General features: G+C 41.7%; 1 protein-coding gene across 1 annotated transcript in view; it reads right to left on the bottom strand.

Moving 5' to 3' along the window:
* LOC109885779 (unconventional myosin-XV-like) overlaps positions 1-21,311 on the bottom strand; it is a gene marked incomplete at its 3' end in the record, with an annotated part of 48,499 nt that overhangs the window by 13,563 nt on the left and 13,625 nt on the right. Inside the window, exons 4-7 of the mRNA XM_031816621.1 lie at positions 19,556-19,653; positions 18,127-18,200; positions 16,744-16,864; positions 3,248-3,381 (exon numbers count right to left, since the gene is read on the bottom strand). Coding sequence (XP_031672481.1) covers positions 3,248-3,381; positions 16,744-16,864; positions 18,127-18,200; positions 19,556-19,653 — 427 coding nt within the window. The remainder of the gene's footprint in view (positions 1-3,247; positions 3,382-16,743; positions 16,865-18,126; positions 18,201-19,555; positions 19,654-21,311) is intronic.

Below are 21,311 nucleotides of genomic sequence, written 5' to 3'. Positions count from 1 at the left end.
TAAGTTAGACGTAACCTACAGTACCATAATGATGGTTAATAAGTTAGACGTATCCTACAGTACCATAATGATGGTTAATAAGTTAGACGTATCCTACCATAATGATGGTTAATAAGTTAGACGTAACCTACAGTACCATAATGATGGTTAATAAGTTAGACGTAACCTACCATAATGATGGTTAATAAGTTAGACGTAACCTATCATAATGATGGTTAATAAGTTAGACGTAACCTACAGTACCATAATGATGGTTAATAAGTTAGACGTATCCTACAGTACCATAATGATGGTTAATAAGTTAGACGTATCCTACCATAATGATGGTTAATAAGTTAGACGTAACCTACAGTACCATAATGATGGTTAATAAGTTAGATGTAACCTACAGTACCATAATGATGGTTAATAAGTTAGACGTATCCTACAGTACCATAATGATGGTTAATAAGTTAGACGTAACCTACCATAATGATGGTTAATAAGTTAGACGTAACCTATCATAATGATGGTTAATAAGTTAGACTTAACCTACCATAATGATGGTTAATAAGTTAGACGTAACCTACAGTACCATAATGATGGTTAATAAGTTAGACGTAACCTACAGTACCATAATGATGGTTAATAAGTTAGACGTAACCTACAGTACCATAATGATGGTTAATAAGTTAGACGTATCCTACAGTACCATAATGATGGTTAATAAGTTAGACGTATCCTACCATAATGATGGTTAATAAGTTAGACGTAACCTACAGTACCATAATGATGGTTAATAAGTTAGATGTAACCTACAGTAACATAATGATGGTTAATAAGTTAGACGTATCCTACCATAATGATGGTTAATAAGTTAGACGTAACCTACAGTACCATAATGATGGTTAATAAGTTAGACGTATCCTACCATAATGATGGTTAATAAGTTAGACGTAACCTACAGTACCATAATGATGGTTAATAAGTTAGACGTAACCTACCATAATGATGGTTAATAAGTTAGACGTAACCTACAGTACCATAATGATGGTTAATAAGTTAGACGTATCCTACCATAATGATGGTTAATAAGTTAGACGTAACCTACAGTACCATAATGATGGTTAATAAGTTAGACGTATCCTACCATAATGATGGTTAATAAGTTAGTCGTAACCTACAGTACCATAATGATGGTTAATAAGTTAGACGTAACCTACAGTACCATAATGATGGTTAATAAGTTAGACGTATCCTACCATAATGATGGTTAATAAGTTAGACGTATCCTACAGTACCATAATGATGGTTAATAAGTTAGACGTATCCTACCATAATGATGGTTAATAAGTTAGACGTAACCTACAGTACCATAATGATGGTTAATAAGTTAGACGTATCCTACAGTACCATAATGATGGTTAATAAGTTAGACGTATCCTACCATAATGATGGTTAATAAGTTAGACGTAACCTACAGTACCATAATGATGGTTAATAAGTTAGACGTAACCTACCATAATGATGGTTAATAAGTTAGACGTAACCTACAGAACCATAATGATGGTTAATAAGTTAGACGTATCCTACCATAATGATGGTTAATAAGTTAGACGTAACCTACAGTACCATAATGATGGTTAATAAGTTAGACGTAACCTACAGAACCATAATGATGGTTAATAAGTTAGACGTATCCTACCATAATGATGGTTAATAAGTTAGATGTAACCTACAGTACCATAATGATGGTTAATAAGTTAGATGTAACCTACAGTACCATAATGATGGTTAATAAGTTAGACGTATCCTACCATAATGATGGTTAATAAGTTAGACGTAACCTACAGTACCATAATGATGGTTAATAAGTTAGACGTATCCTACCATAATGATGGTTAATAAGTTAGACGTAACCTACCATAATGATGGTTAATAAGTTAGACGTAACCTACCATAATGATGGTTAATAAGTTAGACGTAACCTACAGAACCATAATGATGGTTAATAAGTTAGACGTAACCTACAGTACCATAATGATGGTTAATAAGTTAGACGTAACCTACAGTACCATAATGATGGTTAATAAGTTAGACGTAACCTACAGTACCATAATGATGGTTAATAAGTTAGACGTATCCTACCATAATGATGGTTAATAAGTTAGACGTAACCTACAGTACCATAATGATGGTTAATAAGTTAGACGTATCCTACAGTACCATAATGATGGTTAATAAGTTAGACGTATCCTACCATAATGATGGTTAATAAGTTAGACGTAACCTACAGTACCATAATGATGGTTAATAAGTTAGACGTATCCTACCATAATGATGGTTAATAAGTTAGACGTAACCTACAGTACCATAATGATGGTTAATAAGTTAGACGTAACCTACAGAACCATAATGATGGTTAATAAGTTAGACGTAACCTACAGTACCATAATGATGGTTAATAAGTTAGACGTAACCTATCATAATGATGGTTAATAAGTTAGACGTAACCTACAGTACCATAATGATGGTTAATAAGTTAGACGTAACCTACAGAACCATAATGATGGTTAATAAGTTAGACGTAACCTACAGTACCATAATGATGGTTAATAAGTTAGACGTAACCTACAGTACCATAATGATGGTTAATAAGTTAGACGTAACCTACAGTACCATAATGATGGTTAATAAGTTAGACGTAACCTACAGTACCATAATGATGGTTAATAAGTTAGACGTATCCTACCATAATGATGGTTAATAAGTTAGACGTAACCTACAGTACCATAATGATGGTTAATAAGTTAGACGTATCCTACCATAATGATGGTTAATAAGTTAGACGTAACCTACAGAACCATAATGATGGTTAATAAGTTAGACGTAACCTACCATCATGATGGTTAATAAGTTAGACGTAACCTACAGTACCATAATGATGGTTAATAAGTTAGACGTATCCTACCATAATGATGGTTAATAAGTTAGACGTAACCTACAGTACCATAATGATGGTTAATAAGTTAGACGTAACCTACAGTACCATAATGATGGTTAATAAGTTAGACGTAACCTACAGTACCATAATGATGGTTAATAAGTTAGACGTATCCTACCATAATGATGGTTAATAAGTTAGACGTATCCTACCATAATGATGGTTAATAAGTTAGACGTAACCTACAGTACCATAATGATGGTTAATAAGTTAGACGTAACCTACAGAACCATAATGATGGTTAATAAGTTAGACGTATCCTACCATAATGATGGCCTGTTGGTTCATGATGGCGTGTTGCTGCTGGGCCATGACAGCATGCTGTTGATCTACTACAGAAGCAACCGGAGCCACCGGAGCCACCGGGACCACCGGCAACATCGGCAAAACCCTCACCGCTAAAGGAAACACACAACACAACGCTGCTGCTAAATGCAGTGGTGGGAAGTACTTCATTGAAAATACTTTTAAGGTACTACTTTAAATATCACAGTTTTTCTCTGTACTTTACTATTTATATATTTTTGATTACTTTCACTCTTACCTCATTACTGTACTTTTTCTCCCTACATTTTCACCCCAAAGTAAAATTTCGACTGCTTAGCAGGTCAATGTCATCACTCAGTCGGTCAGTCTATATCGGGTACCTGTGCTTTACTTTCCTATTCATATTTTTTTACAATTTCTACTCCACTACAGTTCTATATTACTCCATACATTTTCGCAAAAGTACTCGTTACAATTTGAATGGTCAGCAGGACAGGAAAATGGTCCAATTCACACACTTATAAAGAGAACATCCCTGGTCATCCCTACTGCCTCTGATCTGGCTGACTCACTAAACAGAGAACATCCCTGGTGATCCCTACTGCCTCTGATCTGGCTGACTCACTAAACAGAGAACATCCCTGGTGATCCCTACTGCCTCTGATCTGGAGGACTCAGTAAACAGAGAACATCCCTGGTGATCCCTACTGCCTCTGATCTGGAGGACTCACTAAACAGAGAACATCCCTGGTCATCCCTACTGCCTCTGATCTGGCTGACTCACTAAACAGAGAACATCCCTGGTCATCCCTACTGCCTCTGATCTGGCTGACTCACTAAACACACATGCTTAGTTTGTAAATCAAATGAAATGTTCTTGGTCGCGTACACATATTTCACAGATGTTATCACAGGTGTAGCGAAATGCTTATGTTCCTAACTCCAACTATGCAGTAATACCTAACTAAATGCTTGTGTTTCTAGCTCCAACAGTGCAGTAATATCTAACGAAATGCTTGTGTTTCTAGCTCCAACAGTGCAGTAATATCTAACTAAATGCTTGTGTTCCTAGCTCCAACAGTTCAGTAGTATCTAACTAAATGCTTGTGTTCCTAGCTCCAACAGTGCAGTAATACCTAACTAAATGCTTGTGTTCCTTGCTCCAACAGTACAGTAGTATCTAACTAAATGCTTGTGTTCCTAGCTCCAACAATGCAGTAATATCTAACTAAATGCTTGTGTTTCTAGCTCCAACAGTGCAGTAATATCTAACTAAATGCTTGTGTTTCTAGCTCCAACAGTGCAGTAATATCTAACTAAATGCTTGTGTTTCTAGCTCCAACAGTACAGTAATACCTAACAATACACACAAATCAATTAATTAAGAAATATAGAGATATTAGAACGAGCGATGTCAAGAGTCCGGAAAACTAAATATATATGTACAGTGGGGCAAAAAAGTATTTAGTCAACCTTGTGAAGACTTACAGAAAACGTTTGACCTCTGTCATTGCCAACAAATATAACAAAGTATTGAGATAAACTTTTGTTATTGAACAAATACTTATTTTCCACCATAATTTGCAAATTCATTCATTAAAAATCCTACAATGTGATTTTCTGGATTTTTTCCCCCTCATTGTGTCTGTCATAGTTGATGTGTACCTATGATGAAAATTACAGGCCTCTCTCATCTTTTTAAGTGGGAGAACTTGCACAATTGGTGGCTGACTAAATACTTTTTTGCCCCACTGTATGTGATGGTGTGTGTAGACATTATTGACATCAGGCTCTTAGTACTTCATCTATGGCTTAAAGACAACTGCCACTCTGATGGCATAACATTGACTGAACCTTTTTGGTTCTTCATTTAAAAGTAACGAGATTATGCCTCGACCGTTAGTGGTAGATGGTGTCATTCCGTCACTGCACCACACTATCGCAAAGGGGAGTTAGAACGCTGATCTATCGGTTTATGCCTCGACCTTCCGTCACTGCACCACACTATCGCAAAGGGGAGTTAGAACGCTGATCTATCGGTTTATGCCTCGACCTTCCGTCACTGCACCACACTATCGCAAAGGGGAGTTAGAACGCTGATCTATCGGTTTATGCCTCGACCTTCCGTCACTGCACCACACTATCGCAAAGGGGAGTTAGAACGCTAATCTATCGGTAGTTTTCTGTCCGAGAGTCTCTCCTCGGGCACTAGAGTCCTGCATCAGGCAACAACAACATCAAAAACTGTTGGTGATCCTGGAGTTAAAAGACAACTTGGGGAATTACACTTTAAATGTCGACGGACGATTTTCCCAAAAAATAAGCACGGTGGGCTTTTTGGTTTCTCTCCCTCTAAAAACAGAAATAAATACTTCTAAATAACAAACTGGTTTTATTTACAAATTAGTAAGAATGTCCCCATGTTCAAGAAATTCCTTGTGCCTTTATTCAGATTACAATTTATTAAAATTAAAATTATTAAAAATACAAAATACAGATTATTATTTCGGTTATTTGAAATGAAATCATCTCCAAAATATTGTTATTTTTTTTAAACAAAGCGATTATTATTATTATTATTAACCCTGCATTATAATGATATAAAAATCCCTTAGATATTCTCACAGATCCTAACGAAAAATGTCCCTTAGATATTAATTTAGAATCTTCCTTAAAATTGTATTATTGGGGGTCACAACATTGGCGGAAGAAGGAACAAGATGGAGTCACAATCCAGCCAAAACATGCAGATTATTATTACAAATGCATTTTAGTTGCAACAAGTTTAAATCAGGAGACCTCCATGTCGGGATATTTTTATTTATTTCCGATATACTGTAAGCCTACCGTAGGCGACATGAATCTCACTAGTGTTGAGTAATGGGATGTTAAAAGTGCTGTAGGTCTTATTTGTTTATTTTAATTTTACTACATAAAGGTCTATTTACTCTACTGGCATCTTGACCCAGTTTATACCCTCATTTGCAATGCAAACCATAACAAATTACTATGGGAATTAATGGAAGAGGCAAGTGGAAGGTGGGAAAAGTAAGGAACTTCTCTGTCGACCCTGGAGGCCTTATGAAAACGTGTCTATTGTCCTGCTAATAACCCTGTTTGCATTGCAAATGAGGGTATACACTGGGTTATTGCCTCAGGCCTCAGGACAACAGACACGTTTTCATAAGGGTTATTAGCAGGACAATAGACACGATGTGGACCCAAAAACACCTCTCTGACTGGGTCCAGCATATCTCTTGATGATGTTATCTGGCCAAAATGTATTACTTGGGGCCGATTGAGCTTCTTTCACGGGCTGCTTTACATAATGATTATATTATTAGTTATTAACAGGACAATAGACACGATGTGGACCCAAAAACACCTCTCTGACTGGGTCCAGCATATCTCTTGATGATGTTATCTGGCCAAAATGTATTACTTGGGGCCGATTGAGCTTCTTTCACGGGCTGCTTTACATAATGATTATATTATTAGTTATTAGCAGGACAATAGACACGATGTGGACCCAAAAACACCTCTCTGACTGGGTCCAGCATATCTCTTGATGATGTTATCTGGCCAAAATGTATTACTTGGGGCCGATTGAGCTTCTTTCACGGGCTGCTTTACATAATGATTATATTATTAGTTATTAACAGGACAATAGACACGATGTGGACCCAAAAACACCTCTCTGACTGGGTCCAGCATATCTCTTGATGATGTTATCTGGCCAAAATGTATTACTTGGGGCCGATTGAGCTTCTTTCACGGGCTGCTTTACATAATGATTATATTATTAGTTATTAGCAGGACAATAGACACGATGTGGACCCAAAAACACCTCTCTGACTGGGTCCAGCATATCTCTTGATGATGTTATCTGGCCAAAATGTATTACTTGGGGCCGATTGAGCTTCTTTCACGGGCTGCTTTACATAATGATTATATTATTAGTTATTAACAGGACAATAGACACGATGTGGACCCAAAAACACCTCTCTGACTGGGTCCAGCATATCTCTTGATGATGTTATCTGGCCAAAATGTATTACTTGGGGCCGATTGAGCTTCTTTCACGGGCTGCTTTACATAATGATTATATTATTAGTTATTAACAGGACAATAGACACGATGTGGACCCAAAAACACCTCTCTGACTGGGTCCAGCATATCTCTTGATGATGTTATCTGGCCAAAATGTATTACTTGGGGCCGATTGAGCTTCTTTCACGGGCTGCTTTACATAATGATTATATTATTAGTTATTAGCAGGACAATAGACACGATGTGGACCCAAAAACACCTCTCTGACTGGGTCCAGCATATCTCTTGATGATGTTATCTGGCCAAAATGTATTACTTGGGGCCGATTGAGCTTCTTTCACGGGCTGCTTTACATAATGATTATATTATTAGTTATTAACAGGACAATAGACACGATGTGGACCCAAAAACACCTCTCTGACTGGGTCCAGCATATCTCTTGATGATGTTATCTGGCCAAAATGTATTACTTGGGGCCGATTGAGCTTCTTTCACGGGCTGCTTTACATAATGATTATATTATTAGTTATTAGCAGGACAATAGACACGATGTGGACCCAAAAACACCTCTCTGACTGGGTCCAGCATATCTCTTGATGATGTTATCTGGCCAAAATGTATTACTTGGGGCCGATTGAGCTTCTTTCACGGGCTGCTTTACATAATGATTATATTATTAGTTATTAACAGGACAATAGACACGATGTGGACCCAAAAACACCTCTCTGACTGGGTCCAGCATATCTCTTGATGATGTTATCTGGCCAAAATGTATTACTTGGGGCCGATTGAGCTTCTTTCACGGGCTGCTTTACATAATGATTATATTATTAGTTATTAACAGGACAATAGACACGATGTGGACCCAAAAACACCTCTCTGACTGGGTCCAGCATATCTCTTGATGATGTTATCTGGCCAAAATGTATTACTTGGGGCCGATTGAGCTTCTTTCACGGGCTGCTTTACATAATGATTATATTATTAGTTATTAACAGGACAATAGACACGATGTGGACCCAAAAACACCTCTCTGACTGGGTCCAGCATATCTCTTGATGATGTTATCTGGCCAAAATGTATTACTTGGGGCCGATTGAGCTTCTTTCACGGGCTGCTTTACATAATGATTATATTATTAGTTATTAGCAGGACAATAGACACGATGTGGACCCAAAAACACCTCTCTGACTGGGTCCAGCATATCTCTTGATGATGTTATCTGGCCAAAATGTATTACTTGGGGCCGATTGAGCTTCTTTCACGGGCTGCTTTACATAATGATTATATTATTAGTTATTAACAGGACAATAGACACGATGTGGACCCAAAAACACCTCTCTGACTGGGTCCAGCATATCTCTTGATGATGTTATCTGGCCAAAATGTATTACTTGGGGCCGATTGAGCTTCTTTCACGGGCTGCTTTACATAATGATTATATTATTAGTTATTAACAGGACAATAGACACGATGTGGACCCAAAAACACCTCTCTGACTGGGTCCAGCATATCTCTTGATGATGTTATCTGGCCAAAATGTATTACTTGGGGCCGATTGAGCTTCTTTCACGGGCTGCTTTACATAATGATTATATTATTAGTTATTAACAGGACAATAGACACGATGTGGACCCAAAAACACCTCTCTGACTGGGTCCAGCATATCTCTTGATGATGTTATCTGGCCAAAATGTATTACTTGGGGCCGATTGAGCTTCTTTCACGGGCTGCTTTACATAATGATTATATTATTAGTTATTAACAGGACAATAGACACGATGTGGACCCAAAAACACCTCTCTGACTGGGTCCAGCATATCTCTTGATGATGTTATCTGGCCAAAATGTATTACTTGGGGCCGATTGAGCTTCTTTCACGGGCTGCTTTACATAATGATTATATTATTAGTTATTAACAGGACAATAGACACGATGTGGACCCAAAAACACCTCTCTGACTGGGTCCAGCATATCTCTTGATGATGTTATCTGGCCAAAATGTATTACTTGGGGCCGATTGAGCTTCTTTCACGGGCTGCTTTACATAATGATTATATTATTAGTTATTAGCAGGACAATAGACACGATGTGGACCCAAAAACACCTCTCTGACTGGGTCCAGCATATCTCTTGATGATGTTATCTGGCCAAAATGTATTACTTGGGGCCGATTGAGCTTCTTTCACGGGCTGCTTTACATAATGATTATATTATTAGTTATTAACAGGACAATAGACACGATGTGGACCCAAAAACACCTCTCTGACTGGGTCCAGCATATCTCTTGATGATGTTATCTGGCCAAAATGTATTACTTGGGGCCGATTGAGCTTCTTTCACGGGCTGCTTTACATAATGATTATATTATTAGTTATTAACAGGACAATAGACACGATGTGGACCCAAAAACACCTCTCTGACTGGGTCCAGCATATCTCTTGATGATGTTATCTGGCCAAAATGTATTACTTGGGGCCGATTGAGCTTCTTTCACGGGCTGCTTTACATAATGATTATATTATTAGTTATTAGCAGGACAATAGACACGATGTGGACCCAAAAACACCTCTCTGACTGGGTCCAGCATATCTCTTGATGATGTTATCTGGCCAAAATGTATTACTTGGGGCCGATTGAGCTTCTTTCACGGGCTGCTTTACATAATGATTATATTATTAGTTATTAACAGGACAATAGACACGATGTGGACCTGTCACGTTCTGACCATAGTTCTGTTATTTAGTGTTTTAGTATGGTCAGGGCGGGGTGGGCAGTCTATGTTTGTTTTTCTATGTTGGTTTTTGTGTTCGGCCTAGTATGGTTCTCAATCAGAGGCAGGTGTCGTTAGTTGTCTCTGATTGAGAATCATACTTAGGTAGCCTTTTTTCCATACGAGTTTTGTGGGTGTTTGTTTTTCGTGCGTGTTTGGTCCACACGGTACTGTTTTCGGTTTTGTATATTCACGTCAACGTTTGTTCGAGTGTTCTATTGTCTTCATTAAAAAACATTATGGACACTTACCACGCTGCGCATTGGTCCTCCGATCCTTCTCGCTACAAGTTCTCCTTTACATTTATTAACATTTAAATAATATTCTTTAAGAGTCCTGTTTAAGTATTTTTTTAGTATTTAAAAACTTTGTGTTTGTGGGGCCTCCTGAGTGGCGCAGCGGTCTAAGACACTGCATTGCTACAGATGCTGGTTCGATACCTGTGCCGGCCGCGACCGGAAGACCAATGAGGCAAGGTATAATTGGCCCAGAGTCATCCGGGTTATGGGAGGGTTTGGCCGGCCGGGCGGCGGGCCTTTGGTTTCCCTCCCTCTAAAAACAGGTCGAGAAAACAAGCGTAGCAGGCTGTGAATTCTGCATCCTGTTATTATACAAATATATTAAATTATTATTAACCCTGCATTATCATTGTAATGCATGTTTATTTCGTTAGAGATCCATAACTAATTACAATGGGAATAAATATCACTGAATGACAAGTGGTTGACGATTTCAGCACCGTTTGGCTCTGAGACCAGCATGGGAAATACAAAACGATTTCAGCACCGTTTGGCTCTGAGACCAGCATGGGAATACAAAACAAGAGAACACACATGGTTAATGTTCTGGAAAATGTTTTACAAATAATAGTCTATAATGTATATAATGTATATAAAATATCTAAACGAGCCTTTCCATAAGTCCACTCCAGTTTCTTCAACTGTCTTCTGACTGTGATTAGAGCGATGTTGATGTTGTGCTGTGATTAGAGCGATGTTGATGTTGTGCTGTGATTAGAGCTGTTGATGGTGATGTTGTGATGTGGTGTTGATTGCCTTTGCAGATCACTCATCATCTTCAACCATCAGTACCGTCCATTTTACCGAGTCCACCAAATGCATAAACCAGATTTGCCCACTCCCAGAAATTTTTATTTTATTTTATTTTTTTATTTCACCTTTATTTAACCAGGTAGGCTAGTTGAGAACAAGTTCTCATTTGCAACTGCGACCTGGCCAAGATAAAGCATAGCAGTGTGAGCATACAACAAAGAGTTACACATGGAGTAAACAATTAACAAGTCAATAACACAGTAGAAAACGAAGGGGGGGTCTATATACAATGTGTGCAAAAGGCATGAGGAGGTAGGCAAATAATTACAATTTTGCAGATTAACACTGGAGTGATAAAAGATCAGATGGTCATGTACAGGTAGAGATATTGGTGTGCAGAAGAGCAGAAAAGTAAATAAATAGAAACAGTACGGGGATGAGGTAGGTGAAAAGGGTGGGCTATTTACCAATAGACTATGTACAGCTGCAGCGATCGGTTAGCTGCTCAGATAGCTGATGTTTGAAGTTGGTGAGGGAGATAAAAGTCTCCAACTTCAGCGATTTTTGCAATTCGTTCCAGTCACAGGCAGCAGAGTACTGGAACGAAAGGCGGCCAAATGAGGTGTTGGCTTTAGGGATGATCAGTGAGATACACCTGCTGGAGCGCGTGCTACGGATGGGTGTTGCCATCGTGACCAGTGAGCTGAGATAAGGCGGAGCTTTACCTAGCATAGACTTGTAGATGACCTGGAGCCAGTGGGTCTGGCGACGAATATGTAGCGAGGGCCAGCCGACTAGAGCATACAAGTCGCAGTGGTGGGTAGTATAAGGTGCTTTAGTGACAAAACGGATGGCACTGTGATAGACTGCATCCAGTTTGCTGAGTAGAGTGTTGGAAGCCATTTTGTAGATGACATCGCCGAAGTCGAGGATCGGTAGGATAGTCAGTTTTACTAGGGTAAGCTTGGCGGCTTGAGTGAAGGAGGCTTTGTTGCGGAATAGAAAGCCGACTCTTGATTTGATTTTCGATTGGAGATGTTTGATATGAGTCTGGAAGGAGAGTTTGCGGTCTAGCCAGACACCTAGGTACTTATAGACGTCCACATATTCTAGGTCGGAACCATCCAGGGTGGTGATGCTAGTCGGGCATGCAGGTGCAGGCAGCGACCGGTTGAAAAGCATGCATTTGGTCTTACTAGCGTTTAAGAGCAGTTGGAGGCCACGGAAGGAGTGTTGTATGGCATTGAAGCTTGTTTGGAGGTTAGATAGCACAGTGTCCAGAGACGGGCCGAAAGTATATAGAATGGTGTCGTCTGCGTAGAGGTGGATCAGGGAATCGCCCGCAGCAAGAGCAACATCATTGATATACACAGAGAAAAGAGTCGGCCCGAGAATTGAACCCTGTGGCACCCCCATAGAGACTGCCAGAGGACCGGACAGCATGCCCTCCGATTTGACACACTGAACTCTGTCTGCAAAGTAATTGGTGAACCAGGCAAGGCAGTCATCCGAAAAACCGAGGCTACTGAGTCTGCCGATAAGAATATGGTGATTGACAGAGTCGAAAGCCTTGGCAAGGTCGATGAAGACGGCTGCACAGTACTGTCTTTTATCGATGGCGGTTATGATGTCGTTTAGTACCTTGAGTGTGGCTGAGGTGCACCCATGACCGGCTCGGAAACCAGATTGCACAGCGGAGAAGGTACGGTGGGATTCGAGATGGTCAGTGACCTGTTTGTTGACTTGGCTTTCGAAGACCTTAGATAGGCAGGGCAGGATGGATATAGGTCTGTAACAGTTTGGGTCCAGGGTGTCTCCCCCTTTGAAGAGGGGGATGACTGCGGCAGCTTTCCAATCCTTGGGGATCTCAGACGAGATGAAAGAGAGGTTGAACAGGCTGGTAATAGGGGTTGCGACAATGGTGGCAGATAGTTTCAGAAATAGAGGGTCCAGATTGTCAAGCCCAGCTGATTTGTACGGGTCCAGGTTTTGCAGCTCTTTCAGAACATCTGCTATCTGGATTTGGGTAAAGGAGAACCTGGAGAGGCTTGGGCGAGGAGCTGCGGGGGGGGCGGAGCTGTTGGCCGAGGTTGAAGTAGCCAGGCGGAAGGCATGGCCAGCCGTTGAGAAATGCTTATTGAAGTTTTCGATAATCATGGATTTATCAGTGGTGACCGTGTTACCTAGCCTCAGTGCAGTGGGCAGCTGGGAGGAGGTGCTTCTCAAAGATGCATCAACCCCTACAAATACATGAATTTATTATTAACCTACATTATAATTGTAACGCAGATGTTTTTTCATTATGGATCCATAACGAATTACTATGGGAATAAATATCACTGAATGACATGTGGTCAACTTTTTCAACACCGTTTTGCGCTGCTCTGAGACAAGCATGGAGACTGGTCTTGATCAATCAATGAGATTTTTTTATTTTCACTGAATCTCCATTTGGGTATTGGTTAGACTACAAATAGGGTGTGGAAATGTTAGGATTATTTTGCTTTTAGTAGCCTACTCCCGCCCGGTCACGTTGTACAGTGGCATATTTCCCTTTTCTAAATTTTTCTAGTTTTTCTTGGAATAGAAACTCCATAAAAATTATTTTAAAAAAATAACAAATTAAATTAAATTAATTAAGAAACATTTCTTAAAATCAATCCCATATACTATACTATACTATTCTTACAAAAAAATAGGTTTTACATTCTCTAGTACAGCCACTATTAAAAATAGTCAAATGCTTCTCAAAGATGCCCTCTGGTGGTCAAACTAGCACTAACTAGCATTAATGGCAACAATGTCTGTCAATTAAAAACAACATGCCATAGAATTCTGCGGCATCCCGCAAGGTGCGCTGTAGTATGACAGAACTTTCAAAGGAAGAACCACTGTATGCTATACAGGGATGATGGACTCCACCCAAATGATCTAGGAGCCTGGATCCTCTCTTCACATTTCACTGTATGCTACACAGGGATGATGGACTCCACCCAAATGATCTAGGAGCCTAAGTAATATCTAACAATCCCCCAACAACTACCTAATACACACAAATCTAAGTGAAGGAATGGAATGAGATTTATATATAGATATATGGATGAGCATTGACTGAGCAGTTAAGATGCAATAGATGCTATAAAATACAGTAGATATATATGGATGAGCATTGACTGAGCAGTTAAGATGCAATAGATGCTATAAAATACAGTAGATATATATGGATGAGCATTGACTGAGCAGTTAAGATGCAATAGATGCTATAAAATACAGTAGATATATATGAGTTGAGCAATGCAGGATATGTAAACATTATTAAAGTGACTAGTGATACGTTTGTTAAAGAGACAATGATTTGAGTCTGTATGTAGGCAGCAGCCTCACTGTGTTACTGATGGCTGTTTAACAGTCTGATGGCCTTGAGATAGAAGCTGGTTTGCAGTCTCTCGGTCCCTGCTTTGATGCACCTGTACTGGCCTCAACTTCTGGATGGCAACGGGGTGAACAGGCAGTGGCTCGGGTGGTTGTGGTCCTTGATGATCTTCTTGGCCTTCCTGTGACAGGTGCTGTAGATGTCCTGGAGGGCAGGCAGTGTGCCCCCAGTGATGCGTTGGGCACCCTCTGGAGAACCCTATGGTTGCGGACGGTGCAGGACCCAGTTGCATAGGATGAGGTTCAGTCCCAGGACCCATGAGCTTAGTGATGAGCTTGAAGGGTACTATGGTGTTGAATGCTAAGCTATAGTCGATGAACATCATTCTTACATAGGTATTCCTATGGTCCAGATGGGATAGGGCAGTGTGCAGAGTGATGGCGATTGCGTCATCCGTTGGCGGGGTAAGCAAACTGAAGTGGGGCTAGGATGTCAGGTAAGGTGGAAGTGATATGATCCTTAACTAGTCTCTGAAAACTCTTCCTGATGTCAGAAGTGAGTGCTACGGGGGCGACAGTCATTTAGTTCAGTTACCTTTGCTTTCTTGGGTACAGGAACAATGATGGACATCTTTAAGCAAGTGGGGACAACAGACTGGGACAGGGAGAGATTGAATATGTCTGTGAACACTCCAGCCAGCTGATCTGCACATTCTTTGAGGACGCGGCTAGGACTGCTATCTGGGCCGGCAGCCTTGCGAGGGTTAAATGTCTTACTCACGTCGGCTACGGACAACTAGAGCTCACTGTCCTCATGAACGTCGGTGGCCCGCGTTGGCTGCACTGTGTTTGCCTCGAAGCGGGTGAAGAAGGTGTTTCTGGAGGAAGATGTCGGTGTCTGCGACGTGGCTGGGTTTCCCCTTTATAAATTAGGTTTTCCCTTTGTAAATGATGTCTGAGTGTTAGAGTGTGCCCCTGGCTAACCGTGTACCTAGTTTGCTTCATATACGGAATGTGAAATTATTTATACTTTTACTTTGGATACTTAAGTATATTTAAAACGAAACAATTTTAGACTTTTACTCAAGTAGTATTTTACTGGGTGACTTTTAATTTAGTCATTTTCCATTAAAGAATCTTTACTTTTAATCAAGTAGGACATTTGGGAACTTTTTTCCACCGCTGGCTAAATGCTAGTGCTAAAACATAAACACTTAGCCAAAGGCTACAATATGATAAGTTAATAGCTAAATGCTAGTGCTAAAACATAAACACTTAGCCAAAGGCTACAATATGATAAGTTAATAGCTAAATGCTAGGCTAACCATTAACTGTTAGGTTAAAGCTAACTGCTAGGTTACAACTACCTGCTAGGATACAACTAGGTTACAACCTGCTAGGTTACAGCTAACTGCTAGGTTACAGCTAACTGCTAGGTTACAGCTAACTGCTAGGTTACAGCTACCTGCTAGGTTACAACTAACTGCTAGGTTACAACTAACTGCTAGGTTACAACTACCTGCTAGGTTACAACTAACTGCTAGGTTACAACTAACTGCTAGGATACAGCTAACTGCTAGGTTACAACTACCTGCTAGGTTACAACTACCTGCTATGTTACAACTACCTGCTAGGTTACAACTACCTGCTAGGTTACAACTACCTGCTAGGTTACAGCTAACTGCTAGGTTACAACTACCTGCTAGGTTACAACTACCTGCTAGATTACAGCTAACTGCTAGATTACAACTACCTGCTAGGTTACAGCTAACGCCTAGATTACAGCTAACTGCTAGGTTGCAGCTAATTGCTAGATTACAACTATCTGCTAGGTTACAGCTAATTGCTAGATTACAACTACCTGCTAAATTACAGCTAACTGCTAAACAATAGTCTAAAGGTTAACTGCTAGGTTACAGCTAACCGCTAGGTTACAACAAACCGCAAGGTTACAGCTAACTGCTAGATTACAACTACCTGCTATGTTACAGCTAACTGCTAAGTAATAGGCTAAAGGCTAACTGCTAGGTTACAGCTAACTGCTAGATTACAACTACCTGCTATGTTACAGCTAACTGCTAAGTAATAGGCTAAAGGCTAACTGCTAGGTTACAGCTAACTGCTAGATTACAACTACCTGCTAGGTTACAACGAACAGATAACTGCTAAATAATAGGCTAAAGGCTAACGGCTATGATAAAAGTCAAAAAGCAAAAACTCCAGAGGTGTATGTGAGATTGACTGACCTCCGGGGGGTGGCTGGGTGGAGTAAGAGGTGCTGGAGCCCGGCTGGGGGTCCCATCTATCCCCCCCGACACCCCCACCCCCCTGCATCCTGTTGGAGAGACCAGATGGATGCTCCTGGTCCTGAGAGAGAGGGAGAAGGGAGAGAAAGTTACAGAGACTAAGATTGTAACCCATGATAGCTAACCCGTGTGTGCGCGCGCGTGTGCGTGCGTGTGTGTGCGTGTGTGTGTGTTTAACATACATCAGTAATCAGGTCAGTGTTTGACTGTGGAATCACCATCACTCTTCTCATGTATCTAAGCCACTGGGCCATATGTCAGTGTGTGTGTCCGTGGTGAGTGTGTGTGTGTGTGTAAGTGGTGTGACTGTGTGCGCCTGTTTGTGTGTGTTTGTGTCCGTGGTGTGTGTGTCTATGCTCTGTCTGTGTGCGTCCGTGGTGTGTGTTTCTGTGTGTGTGTCAGTGGTGTGTGTGCGTTTGTCAGTGGTGTGTGTGTGTGTGTGTGTGTGTGTGTGTGTGTGTGTGTGTGTGTGTGTCAGTGGTGTGTGTGTGTGTGTGTGTCTGTGTGATGTAGGACATAGTCTCATTAATGAATTAGGTCCATCTGATGAGTGTCAGTTCCTCGTAAGGCCATCTCCGGTTGCCGGGGGCGGGATATCACCGTGGCGAACTGGTCACCGTGACAGTTACGGTAACAGGGGGAGAGAGATGTACAACAGATCTTTTACATGCTAATTCCTGTCCTGGACGTACCATCAGATGGATAATGCTGCAGTGTGTGTGTGTGTGTGTGTGTGTGTGTGTGTGTGTGTGTGTGTGTGTGTGTGTGTGTGTGTGTGTGTGTGTGTGTGTGTGTGTGTGTGTGATCAGATGGCTAATGTGTGATGGGGCTGGTGATCAGTGTTCTGGTCCTGTAGATAATGTGTGATGGGGCTGGTGATCCAGTGTTCTGGTCCTGTAGATAATGTGTGATGAGGCTGCTGACCCAGACACAGTGTTCTGGTCTACCTGGAACCTTTAACAACCTAAGAACCCTTTTTGGAAGAAAGGTGCCAAACAGAAAGACTACAGGCCTCTAGACAGTGCCAACGTGGAAGACCACAGGTCTCTAGACAGCGCCAACGAGGAAGACCATAGGTCTCTAGACAGTGCCAACGAGGAAGACCTCAGGCCTATAGACAGTGCCAAAGAGGAAGACCACAGGTCTCTAGACAGTGCCAACGAGGAAGACCACAGGCCTATAGACAGTGCCAAAGAGGAAGACCACAGGCCATCTCTGACCTGTAGACTAATTCACTGCATCAAGCCATCTCTGACCTGAACATGAAATCACTGCATCAAGTCATCTCTGATCTGTGTGTGTGTGTGTTTGCATACTACTTACTCCAGTGCCGTCTGAGAGAACATGGTCGAACAGGCTATCAAGGTAACGGTCCATCCCTCTCTGGGGCTCTGAGTCTGGAGAGAGGGTGTATACAAGAGAGAAAAAACAAGTGTTTATGTGATCAAGAGGAAAACAAGAGAACGGCAGAGAGAGAGAGAGGGAGAGAGAGAGGGAGAGAGAGAGAGAGAGAGGGAGAGAGAGAGAGAGAGAGAGAGAGAGGGAGAGAGAGGGAGAGAGAGAGAGAGAGAGAGAGAGGGAGAGAGAGAGAGAGAGAGAGAGAGAGAGAGAGAGAGAGAGAGAGAGAGAGAGAGAGAGAGAGAGAGAGGGAGAGAGAGAGAGAGAGGGAGAGAGAGACAGAGAGAGAGAGGGAGAGAGAGAGAGAGAGAGACAGAGAGAGAGACGGAGAGAGAGAGAGAGAGAGAGAGAGAGAGAGAGAGAGAGAGAGAGAGAGAGAGAGAGAGAGAGAGAGAGAGAGAGAGAGAGAGACGGAGAGAGAGATGGAGAGAGAGAGAGACAGAGAGACAGAGAGAGAGAGAGAGAGAGAGAGAGAGAGAGAGAGAGAGAGAGAGAGACAGAGAGAGAGACAGAGAGAGAGAGAGAGAGAGAGAGAGAGAGAGAGAGAGAGAGACAGAGAGAGAGACAGAGAGAGACAGAGAGAGAGAGAGAGAGAGAGAGAGAGAGAGAGAGAGAGAGAGAGGGAGAGAGAGAGAGAGAGAGAGAGAGAGAGAGGGAGAGGGAGAGAGAGACTTTATTGTTTTGAAACTTCTGTGAGTGTAATGTTTACTGTTAATTTGTATTATTTATTTCATGTTTGTTTATAATCTACTTCACTTTCTTTGGCAAAATATGTTTCCCATGCCAATAAAGCTCCTTGAGTTGAATTGAATTGAGAGAGAGAGACAGAGTGAGAGAGAGCGAGAGACAGAGACAGAGAGCGAGAGACAGAGACAGAGAGACAGAGACAGAGTGAGAGTTGATATGTAGTCAGACTTGACAATGAAAACAAAGGAGTGTATACAGTACCAGTCAAAAGGTTGGACACCTACTCATTCAAGGGGTTTTCTTTATTTTTACTATTTTCTACACTGTAGAATAATAGTGAAGACATCAAAACTATGAAATAACACACATGGAATCATGTAGTAACCAAACAAGTGAGGAGGAAGATGGAGATGAGGAAGATGAGGAGGGAGAGGAGGAAGATGAGGAGGAGGAACGTGAGGAATAGTAGGAGGAGGAAGATGAGGACGAGGAAGATGAGAAGGGAGAGAGGGGAGGAAGATGAGGAGGAGGAATGTGAGGAGTAGTAGGCAGAGGAAGACGAGGAGGAGGAAGCGAAGGAGGAAGATGAGGAGGAGGAGGATGAGGAAGGTGAGGAAGAGTAGGCGGAGGAAGATGAGGAGGAGGAGGAGAGAGAGATAGTGTGTACCTTGTCCGTAGAGCCCCCCAGAGCTGTGTCTGCTGGTGGTGTGCATGGAGAGTCTGGAGAGGCCTTCATCTGGTCCAAACCCACTGCCCAACAGGCTACTGCTAACACACACACCACGGTTAGACCCAACAGGCTACTGCTAATACACACACCAGGGTTAGAAGCAACAGGCTACTGATAACACACACCAGGGTTAGACCAAGAGGCTACTGCTAACACACACCAGGGCTAGACCCAACAGGCTACTGCTAACACACACCAGGGTTAGACCCAACAGGCTACTGCTAACACACACCAGGGTTAGACCCAACAGGCTACTACTAACACAAACCAGGGTTAGACCCAACAGGCTACTGTTAACACACACCAGGGTTAGACCCAACAGGCTACTGCTAACACACACCAGGGTTAGACCCAACAGGCTACTGCTAAAACACACACACCAGGGTTAGACCCAACAGGCTCCTGCTAACACACACCAGGGTTAGACCCAACAGGCTACTGTTAACACACACCCGGGTTAGACCCAACAGGCTACTGTTAACACACACCCGGGTTAGACCCAACAGGCTACTGCTAATACACACACCAGGGTTAGAACCAACAGGCTACTGCTAACACACACCAGGGTTAGACCCAAGAGGCTACTGCTAACACACACCAGGGTTAGACCCAACAGAATACTGCTAACACACACCAGGGTTAGACCCAACAGGCTACTACTAACACACACCAGGGTTAGACCCAACAGGCTACTGTTAACACACCAGGGTTAGACCCAACAGGCTACTGTTAACACACCAGGGTTAGACCCAACAGGCTACTGCTAACACACCAGGGTTAGACCCAACAGAGAAGGAAAGAAATAAATGGTTCACAGTACTATTGAACACTACTCTAGTCCCAGCTGTATGGTTGACAGTACTATTGAACGCTACTCTAGTCCCAGCTGTATGATTCACAGTCTATTGAACACTACTCTAGTCCCAGCTGTATGGTTCACAGTACTATTGAACGCTACTCTAGTCCCAGCTGTATGATTCACAGTCTATTGAACACTACTCTAGTCCCAGCTGTATGGTTCACAGTACTATTGAACGCTACTCTAGTCCCAGCTGTATGGTTGACAGTCTATTGAACACTACTCTAGTCCCAGCTGTATGGTTCACAGTACTATTGAACACTACTCTAGTCCCAGCTGTATGGTTCACAGTACTATTGAACACTACTCTAGTCCCAGCTGTGTGGTTGACAGTCTATTGAACACTACTCTAGTCCCAGCTGTATGGTTCACAGTACTATTGAACACTACTCTAGTCCCAGCTGTATGATTCACAGTCTATTGAACACTACTCTAGTCCCAGCTGTATGGTTCACAGTACTATTGAACACTACTCTAGTCCCAGCTGTGTGGTTCATAGTCTATTGAACACTACTCTAGTCCCAGCTGTATGGTTCACAGTACTATTGAACACTACTCTAGTCTCAGCTGTGTGGTTCACAGTACTCTTGAACACTACTCTAGTCCCAGCTGTGTGGTTCACAGTCTATTGAACACTACTCTAGTCCCAGCTGTGTGGTTCACAGTCTATTGAACACTACTCTAGTCCCAGCTGTATGGTTCAGTCTATTGAACACTACTCTAGTCCCAGCTGTATGGTTCACAGTACTATTGAACACTACTCTAGTCCCAGCTGTATGGTTCACAGTCTATTGAACACTACTCTAATCCCAGCTGTGTGGTTCAGTCTACTGA

Source organism: Oncorhynchus kisutch, unplaced genomic scaffold (genome assembly GCF_002021735.2).
Source record: "Oncorhynchus kisutch isolate 150728-3 unplaced genomic scaffold, Okis_V2 scaffold839, whole genome shotgun sequence".
Taxonomy (NCBI): domain Eukaryota; kingdom Metazoa; phylum Chordata; class Actinopteri; order Salmoniformes; family Salmonidae; genus Oncorhynchus; species Oncorhynchus kisutch.
Note: the sequence above shows the minus strand (reverse complement) of the source record. Positions and strands in the feature narration are given on the sequence as shown.